Source organism: Kryptolebias marmoratus, linkage group LG5 (assembly GCF_001649575.2).
Source record: "Kryptolebias marmoratus isolate JLee-2015 linkage group LG5, ASM164957v2, whole genome shotgun sequence".
In the NCBI taxonomy this organism is placed as follows: Eukaryota; Metazoa; Chordata; class Actinopteri; order Cyprinodontiformes; family Rivulidae; genus Kryptolebias; species Kryptolebias marmoratus.
The window spans coordinates 16,554,913-16,565,249 of NC_051434.1; the positions used below are offsets into that span (position 1 = coordinate 16,554,913).

General features: G+C 40.7%; 1 protein-coding gene across 1 annotated transcript; it reads right to left on the minus strand.

The window, feature by feature from the left end:
* Positions 1–7,186: 7,186 nt before the first annotated feature.
* On the minus strand, positions 7,187–10,169 carry LOC108238701 (cholecystokinin-like). Its single transcript, XM_017420963.2, has 4 exons — positions 10,039–10,169; positions 9,353–9,473; positions 9,094–9,249; positions 7,187–7,371 (listed from the first exon to the last, which is right to left on the minus strand). The coding sequence occupies exons 1-4, from the start codon at positions 10,039–10,041 to the stop codon at positions 7,235–7,237; spliced, it is 417 nt and encodes a 138-aa protein (XP_017276452.1). The 5' UTR covers positions 10,042–10,169; the 3' UTR covers positions 7,187–7,234.
* Between the last annotated feature and the right edge of the window lie 168 nt (positions 10,170–10,337).

A 10,337-nucleotide genomic window follows, 5' to 3' on the forward strand; every position in this document is an offset into this window, starting at 1 on the left:
TACTCAGCCAGTGATCTTTTGTTTCTGTCACAATATTTGATTTGGTACGTCTCTCACAGCTTTGGAAAAAAAAAAAAAAACATAAAAAAGTACATCAAAATGTGTGGCCCAGTAGCAATGCTGCTAAACTGCAAACTACAAAAACTTTCCACATGAACAATAAAATATTGGCAAAACGTTCAAAAAAGTAACCCTATTTGGAGCTCTGGAGCTCGGACATGATATAAAAACATAATTCAAAGTTTAAACAGCAACCGGACTCCTCTGACTCTTAGGGTTCGGGAGTTTTTTCAATATGACTTATAGTTTTTGCATCGAAACTGAGGCTTACTTTTTTTCATTTCTGCCTGCCTTTCAGGAAGTGAGAAACATGGTGATAGCAGCTTTTTAGCAGCAGTCATTTTATTTGACCGTGGTTGTCTTTACTCTTCTTACACAATCTGGACACTGAAATAAAGACCTTTTGTCAATTTATATTATTGTAAAAGTAAACCCCCCCAAAAAAGAGAAAGGTTAGAGTATGGCGGAAGTAGCTGCACTGACACCCTTCAAATTTTCTTCTATTTCTTTCCCTTATTTTTCTTATTCTTCAGATGATTTGTTTGTGCCCACACCTTCAAAACTAACTACAGCCTGCTCAACCTTGGATGTACTTTAATACTATCACAACACGCCAACGTCCTCAATTAAATCAATCACATTTTCTGCATGATAGCATGCTAACGGTAGCATTTAGCTCAAAGCAAATGCTGCTTTTGACTCTTGTTAGTCCCCATTCAGATTTGGCTCATATAGTTTGACAAAATGGACACCTAAAACATTTGAATGTGATTTCAGGTTACATAATTAAGCGAACGGACCAACAGACTACTGAAATAGAGCTGCTGAGACGTCCACTCACTCCTCTGCTAAGGAGATTGACTCTAATAGCCGCTTGTCGTACTCCCACTCCTGCCTTTTTTTGTTGTTGTTCTAAATCCACAAAACCCCACACACACCTAAACATAACACACAAGCATTCTGCTGAATTACTCTGTTTGGAGTTGCTGTAGCACTAAATTATGCTTTTTTCCCGTATTAATAGATTGAAATGTGCATTTTATGGATGTTATATATTCATAAAAAATGCGTCAGCCCCGTCACATCATCCCTGATTCACCTACAGGAGTGAATCTGACCAGATACGTTCAATAAATCCGTAAGCAGACGTTATGGCAGAATGATAAAAACATGCTTTGGCTTTGTTTCCTAATTGCCCATTAGATAGGAAAGCTGATGGAGCTTCCAGTGAACTGATGAACCGCAGCCTGGATGGAGGGAGGCAGTGATTGGGGACTAATAAGCCTCTTGTGGTTGGAAGCTTTTGGACATTTTCCTAAAGGTTTCTGCTCACAGGAGGAAGCAACAGAGTGCTTCAGCCTGTTGTTACTGATTTGTTTGTTTTTTTCAAGCAAAATTTGGGCTCACAGGCACAGCAGATGTTAATTATCATCATCAACCTTTGTTAAATTTAAATAAACTGAGTTTTCCTGCACACTGAACACACTGCTCACAGTCATTTATTAATACGAATTGTATAGAAACAGTTATGTAGTTGTTTTTGTCCTTGAGGAAATGCTTATTGGTTGCTGACTCGATGCAAAAGGTTGTCCTCTGTGGTTGATGTTTATTATTTCTCACGTTGCAAAATCATGACTAACTCCAACCTGAGGTAACTGCGACGACAAATAGAGGTCCAGTTACGACATCAGTATGACCCTCCTCCAGCAGATGGAGCTCACAAATAACTCAAAACATAACAAGGACGGGAAAAATATATTCCAAAATATATTCTCTGTCCACATCTGAGCAGCCATAAATCCGGTTACAGCAGTCATGAATTCAAACCCGTTCACCATCTGTAGCTCGGTGCCGTAATGGGATATGTTTATTGAACCTCTGGTGACCAAAGGGTGAAGCTTAGGTGAGCAATAACCAAAAGAAATGTCACTGCTGCAGGCAGGGGGTCTAATTGGAGGAAATAACATAGTTTCAAATTGTTTTATGCTGGATTGTTGTCGTCTTCATGACATTTCTGACAATTTTATTTAACCCAAGATGATCTTAGACACTTGAGTGTGTGCGTTGTCTAGCCTCTCAGCTTTAGCCTAATTTCATCAGAAGTTGTGAAACAAAGCTGATGTGACGGTGTGGAATGGAGGGCCCTAATGCAGACAAGACTTCATGTAGCTGGTGCGAATTTAAAACAAAAACCAGATCCGTCAGATTGTATGGCGTGGGGTTCTGTGGAAAGGTTATGGACAAATAATATCTCACCTGTTGTGTTGTTGTGTGGCTCTTTGAACGACCTCAGTTTGGAGAAATAGACCGAACTGACAAGCTAACATATAAGCTAATGTGTGTTGTTTTTAAGGCAAAGTTATTTTCGGTGAAGACCTCTGCCCTTTTCTTTATACTCTGTGCTCTCTGGCTGGTGTCAAGGCTGATATGGGGCTAATAAAAACTATTTGACAAAACATCTCTTTAAAAATGACCAGACTAACCCTTTAACAGTTACCTGTTATTTGGGGGTCTGCACAGTTTTGTAATGTGACTCCTGTTTCTGAGGCACCAGCACTGAAACTTGCGTCTTTCTGACGTCAGTCACATCAATCACATTTACAGATAAACATATTTTCAGGTATTGGCAGACGTTCTGGCTCAGATTAAGAGGTTTCTGGGACAACGTGACACCGACTTCTGCTCTACTGTATCAAGCATCATCAAGAGCCACTCTTCCTCCGGGGAAATTCATAATAGCACGCTTGTCATTTAAATCTAGTGACATTTCAATGGCCTTTTTGCAATTATTCGAGCCTCGACAAAACAATAAACATTAAGACGCTGAGCTGTGTTTTTATTAGATGTAAATCAACTATTTTTTTGTGCTTCTTTCTTTACAACTCATGCTGCTGATAGATTAATCTATCACTTTAACTTGGACCTCATTTCTATCTCTGAAGCTCGTCTGTTTTAGGTGTTTGTAAAAAAAAAAAAGGCTCTTGATTTATCTGACTTCAAAGAAAGAAATTTTGGAGACTGACAAAATGATGAACAGAATGTTCAGCCAGATTCAAAAGGAGTTTGGACCATCTGCCCATTGCTGGATCTTCATTACAGCTCATGTTCCTTTCATGAATCTGTGCTTTTACCCATTTGCAACAAAACTAAAGCACTTTTTTATGTCTTAAGAACTTGAGTCATTTTATATAAATGCTGAAGGATTCTTACATCTTTGCCTTCATGACCTTTTTTTTATTTTTATTTTTATCTTTGCAGGAATCCTCGTACACAGTGGAGACGTTTACCAGCAGTTTCACCGTAGCCTTTTAAACCTTCAGCGAGCCCTTGACTCTCAAGTCTTTCTTCTTTTTAGATCTTTAAACAGAAAGAGTGGGTCGATTCCCATGGATCGCTATTAATCTCAAGCCTCTGTAAAAATCCTGCTTCAAGTGTGTTCGCTCTCCAATCCAATGGCTTTAATGGCCAACACACACAAAAACATGGCGAAGCCTCTCTTTCCCCCCCTCTGGGGAACCTAAAATCACCTCTGAATAATTCACCCTGCCTGCTCTGTGCATCGATCCTGCTCTCCACCATCTCACTCACACAGACACATCTTTCATTTAACACACATTACATATCTGCACCGCTTTGAATTCTTGCTTTTTTCATCACTAATACTGACTAAAGGGTGAAGTTTGTAACCATAATCACTGCTTGCTTTGATCAATGCTGCTGTCTCTTAGACCACTGTAGCAAAAAAAATATACACATTAATTATGTAAAGTGTCTTAAAGGGATCGTTCAGATGTGGAAACAATTAATATCCCAGAGTAGCTTTTTAAACAAGTAGTATATTACCTGTTGTAGATAACTCTTTGAATGAACTCAGTTTAAATAATTAGTTTAGTTTTGATTTGATTGATGAGCTGAGAATAAGTCCAAGTGAGGCCAAAACTAAAATAGTGACGTTTTTAAGATAGGTGAGGAAAGAGGCGTTGGTGGAGAGTGGGCAGACAGGTGAGTTTTCGGGTCAGCATTTTTACTCTTTCCAGGAATTAATCAGTGTTGTGTGTCCATCAGAACTGCAGCAGTCTAAGAGATCATGAGGCAAGCAATCCAACTAGAAGGAGGTAAAACTGGACCGGAGCAAAGGATCCTGGGTAAGAAACACAATCTGAAGGAATGCTTAGAAAAAACAAACTGAGTGGACACAAAAACCCAAGGATGCAGACTGGACTCGAGGTTTCAGTGAAAGAAAAAGTTTAATAACAATATTTTTTTAAAAGCTGATGTAGCAGCAGGTTAGTACACAAAGTAAGGAAACCACTAGGACTACGGAGGAATCAGCCAGTGAAACAAACAGTATGATAGACTGATGAGACAGAGAAAACCAGAGTATAAGCCGACTGGGAGTGGTGAGATAAGAAATTACAGAGAGTAATGAATACAAGGAACAGGTGTAAGTGATAAACTGAGGGCAAAAATGAGGGAGAAAATGGCCAATGGCATGGGGAGACACTGAAAAACAACTGAATATACAATCACAAAAAGAACCTAAACCGGAGGAAATCAATAATAACAAGAAAAACAAAACAACCACAAACAACAACCATAAAATAACCACGAATCAAAACAGAACTGTTTTGAAATTTCTGAGACCGGAGGGTTGGAATCCCCTTTACCTATTTCTACAAACCAATATAATTTAAAGAGCTATCTCCAACAGGTAAGATATTAACTGTTAATAACCCATCCGCAGAGTTCCACCTAAAAAAAAACTTGAACTACCACTTTATAGTAACGTCTCTTTTTGACTACATCTTCCCAAACAGGAGAGATAAACGAGACTTTCACTGGAACCCAAAGCATTTATCAAGGTTTGGTTTGGAGCCTGTTTTAATTCAGCTGATTTCAGGTCCTGCAGACCTCAGCTGTTGTGACACATGATGATCTTTTGGGTTTTTTTGCAGATATTTTGGAACATTACTCAGGCAGCAGAATCGTCCACCCACTTTTATCTTCTTTGTGTAGCTGCAGACTGACCCTATGTTTCCGAATCAGATGCATCTCTTAGTTTTCTCGTTGGCTACGATTCAGGGTGTTTTTTTTTTCTTCTTTTCTCATGTGATGAATTTTGCTTCGGTCATTTTAAATCAGGCAAAAAACAGCTTTTAACACAGGTCGTTATATCTCAGCTTGTTTTGCTGTTTCAGGGTTCAAACCTTACGTCTTTTCATGGTGTCCTTCTTCTGTTGTTGATGTTTTTTTCCCAAAATGAAGAGGACACACACACTGAACACATGAAGAGGTGTATGTATGTATCATCTTTTTTACTTTTGTGTAATCTCCTAAGCTTGTAACATTTTCTTTATATAGGTGCCTTTGTTGCAGTTATTTAAATGTTGTTGTTTTAATTGGATTTACAATGAGATTTTATCCAACAAACTGCATTTGTAGATATTGTGCGAGATGATAAAATGCACCAAGCAGCATTAATTTCATTTATAGTTGAGGTCAGACGTTTCCGTCCACTCATCACAGGCATGAATGTCATGTTAATTTAAGATTTTAATCATTTATTTGAATCATTCCTTTCCAGAAAGATTTATCACACAACATACAGCTGGCAGGCTCAAATATATTAACAATAACTTAAATCTTTTAAGAAGTGAAGTTTCTAAAATGTCTAATTTCTCATTGGTGGTTCGAAGACCATCCATTCAAACAACTGTATGTAAGTACAAGTTATTTGGGCGTCACCACTTTGTCAAGGTCTGAAAGGAGACCAGAACCACCCAGGGACCACCATGACTCGAGCCTGACATGAACACGCCACCGCCTAAAATCTGCAGCTGCAGCTCACGGACCAAACGCCTTCTGAAGAAAAGTTTGATTGTCAGACGAGACAAAGACTGAGCTATCTAACCACAATGGCAAGGAATATGTTTGGAGATATGAAGGTGAACCTTTCAAACCTAAGAACCCTGCACCAACTGCCAGGCATGGTGGTGGTAGCATCATGCTATGGTGTTGGTGCATTGCACAAGGTGGATGAAATAATAAATGAGGAGGACTACCTCCACATTCTTCCAACACAGCAGGGTCCAAACACACATCAGAACTGGTTTCTGATTGGTTAAAACAAAATAACATAAGTTTATAAAATGGCCTTCCTAAAACCTCGACCTCAGCCCTGTTGAATATATGTGGATGATGCTTAAAGGCTAAGTTTGTGTCATGAAACTTTGTTAATTCTGCCAAAAAGAGTGATCAAATATCAGCCAGAAGCAAAAAGGTTGTTAATAGATACAAAAAGTCTGTGATCGAGGTGAAACTTCCTAAAAAAACACTAAACCAACCATTAGTGCGGGTTTATTTATATTTATGTGCTTCCATATAATTTTGACCCTGTGTGGATTAAATAAAATCCCTCTTCAAATTATTCAAAACACTTTGTTACCCTCTATGTTTTTTTTCTACAACAGGAATAAATCCACTTCTATCACTGCTTCTTTTAACATTCTTCTTTTTTTTTCCTCCATTTAATTCATCACAAAACGTCAGACAAATAACCTCAGCTTCAAACGTCAAACTGCATGCCTGCCACGCAAACGGAACTGTAAATGAGGACGATTTTAAAAAGAAATCTTCATCTCCACCGTTCTGCACTTAAGGATGAAGACGAGCTGCATTCACTGAAACGCTTCAGTGACGTTTTGGATTTGAACTGAGGCGTTCGCAGAGCGGTTCACAGAGCCTGATGGTGACCTCTGAACGGGATCCGTAACAGGGCTTTTCTAAAGGAGCCGTTCTTTTTTTTAAGTTTTATGTTTTCTTCGGCTTCTGCACTCTGAACTGAGCAGCGCGCGTTGTGTTTTGTCACAGTTTAAGCTGTGCGCATTAAAACCAACATGAACGACCTGTTGTTTCAAATCTTTATTTAGTCCAGGTAGTCTCAACAGACCAAAATCTTTTCACCCCAAATCATAAAGAAACCAGATAAACGAATGAGAAACATACAGTGGGAGAGTCTGTGTAAAATTTGGCATACAATATGAATATTGCATTATTACAGTTTTACAAACAAATGTACAACAAATACATCATAAATAGACTCTTATTGTGAGCTTGCGTGGGTTCATTTTTCCTCTGCTTTTTTTTTTTCCTGTGAGGAGAAGCGAAGGCCTCCTTACGAGGAGTACTCGTACTCTTCGGCACTGCGCCGGCCAAAATCCATCCACCCCAAGTAGTCCCTGTCTGCTATCCGATGGCTGCTGCTCAGTCCGCCGCTTCTGGTGTTGGCCATCGAGTTTCTACGCACAGATCCTGGATGGATGAGGAGGAGGAGGAGAAAAAAACAGAGCATGGGTGAAATTTGTATTCCTCTGAGTGCAGAGAACTTCACAGGCTCGTGATCCTGCTTTTAGTTTCTTTAGATGCTCTGCTTGTGACGGGAAAACTTTTAATTCTTGGAGAAAGTTTGACACATCTAAGAGACTCCTAGTGACATAATTGGGCAGAATGTGAAGGTTTCACAATGAGACGGGCTTTAATGTTCTTCGCACAGGCCACTGTGGCTTTAAAATGTACTTTTAACTAACTGGATGCTTTTAAGATGAAGGATTTCATGCCTTTCCGAACTTTTTGTGGGGGTTTGTAAACAGCCTTACAGCTTTCCACAGTTTGGTTTTTGTGCCTTTCGAAGGATTTCGGTGCTTTGACAGCTGAGGATGTTTGCTTTCTGAGTCTGGGTTTTTACATGTTCTCTCTTTTAGATCTGCTCTGCTGTGAGGATTTTAATTGTTTTTTTTATTTGTTGTTGTCCCCCCCCCCACACACACACACACACAATTCTCCTTTGTGCTCATTCACGCCTTGTGGCCAGAAGAAAGGGAAACGTTTTTGCTTGCGTTTTGTGCACAAATTTGTGCCTCTGTTTCCTCTCAGTAATTATGGCATACCCCTTTGCACATCTTATCCAACATCCCCAACTCTGATCTCTGAGTCCCTGTTTGTTATTTATTTATTTTAACTCCAAGCTAAGCCGGGCAGAGATGCTTTCTGGTTGATAATCAATTGCACAGAGATGCACTTTTCACTCCGCCCACATCCTCCCACGCAACACAAACACACACACACACACACACATTTTCATTCCCTGGCGCGCCGAGGAGATTGGCCGCAGAAGGCTCGACAACGACACCTCCCACACCGAAACATGCAAGTGAACAGCGTGCACATGAGCACAGACGCCCACAAACACACAGTGAAACACGGGCCCCCCTCAGGTATTACAGTTCAATTTCTGTGCACATTTTTGGCGTTTTATAGATCTCTGGGTCTGACTTTACAGTTTCAGATGATGTTTTGTCTTTTTTTTTTTGTCTTATAAAACCTGAAACCGGGTATTACGCAACAGGAACAGAGAAACTTCAGAGCTTAAAGCATGTCGGTGCGCTAGTTCAGTTACATCTTTGTTGTTTTTCTGTGTATTGATTAAAAGAAAGCAAAGCCAAGAACTGCTCGGCAAAGATGCAACAAATGTTTCTGCCTGTTTCAGAATCAACAGTTCGACAAAGAGACATCACGAACGCAAGGACTCACTTTTAGTGTCTAAACTCTAAGGAGACATTTGAGGTGCTGATAGTGTGTGTGTGTGTGTGTGTGTGTGTGGGAGTGATCAGAGTTGATGAACATAAAAACATAAAAACAACAAGAAAACACTGACAATAACAGAAGATCAAGTGAGTAGAAGTCAGATTTGGAATCGGATGGTTGAGGACTGAAGGACGTCCGGAAGGCTGCGCACATTAATACACGCTCTTTCAAACCACAGAAGCTTTTCAGAGCCACTAATTCGTTTTACAAAGCTGCCTCTGCATTAATTCCAGTAATTAGCTGTGACCGATGGGAGGAGAGTGGCAGGAAACACGCACTTTTCTCTGAAAATCAACCAAAGTTGCAAATGCTGATTTTTTTTCCAGATGTCTTCACGTCCTCACAACACATCCCTCATGCAAAGACACAGACAAATCTCTGTTCACACACCTTTTCTGGAGGAGATGAGTCTCGCGAGCAGCTCGCTGAGGTTTGCACGGGAGTCTGCGGTCTCTTCATTCAGAGGAAGAGCTTTCAGCTGGGGGTTCGAGCGGCTGTGTCGGAGGTGGGGCTCCCCCAAGCTGTGGGTGCCAGCCTCAAGGACAGCTGCTCAACACAAAAGACACAAAAGACCGGGCATCAATGGGGTGGGGAGAGAAAAAAACTTAGCGTGACTTCAAGAAATGTGCTCGCAGAAAGAGACCGGTACCTTCAGAGGGAGAGGAGATGGAGCGCTGGCCCTCGTCTAAGGGCTGAGAGGAGAAGGGGAGTCCCAAACAGCTTGAGCACAGGACCGCCAGCACAACACACACACACAGTCCTACAGTCATCTGAAACAGGGGGGGGGGGCAGAGGGTCAATGAGAGGGAAGTCTGGACTTACAGTGAAAAAGACCTGACTGTAATCGTCCACAGCGAGACAGCTCAGACCATCTGCCAGACAACTACGCTGCCTTCAGATAACGATCTGGTCCGACTCCAGGGAAAGTGTGTGAATCAGTGCAGCATATTCAAGCCGCCGTCACATCCCAGCAGCTTCGGTTGGAGCGGGCAGCGGGGTCTGGACATCATGAGCAACAACGTCAACTCAACAAACAAAAACAAATCTCTGCTTCGGTTCGTTTTCAGACGACATCCCCAGAAATAAAACCTTTCAAATTAAAGCGACCCGGTCCTCCAGTTTTATCAAGCAAATCAAATTTATCATAAATTGAATAGGTAGAAAAAGGAGTCACTTTCTTCATATTTAAAGCACGTTTGGGTAATTTTGTCCTTTTGCTCAAATGTTACTTTTTCAGAAATCTGAGAATCACAGAGAAAAAAACATGCTGTAAACATTTTTAAAAAAACAAACTTAAATCTCAGCTCATAAATGACCAAATAAAGGTTTTCTTACCATGAGAAAAGAGCTTCAGCGTGTTTAAGGAGTGTGTAAGAATGAGGAGAGCACTTGACTGATGAGTGGGAAGGATGCCCCTTTTATACTTGCCGCTCAGCTCCCCTCTGTGTGTGTGTGTGTTGTGCCTGTGCAAGTCGTGTACTCCATGTTTGTGAGTCTAAAGTGAGCGCAGTAGCTCCAGCCTCAGCGATACAGCAGCAGATTCTGGTTTTACTGTCTGTTTGCTTGTCATAAAATTGAACTGTGCCTGTTTGTGATAAAATACCACTGAGTTTAGCTGTGTGTGTGTGTGTGTG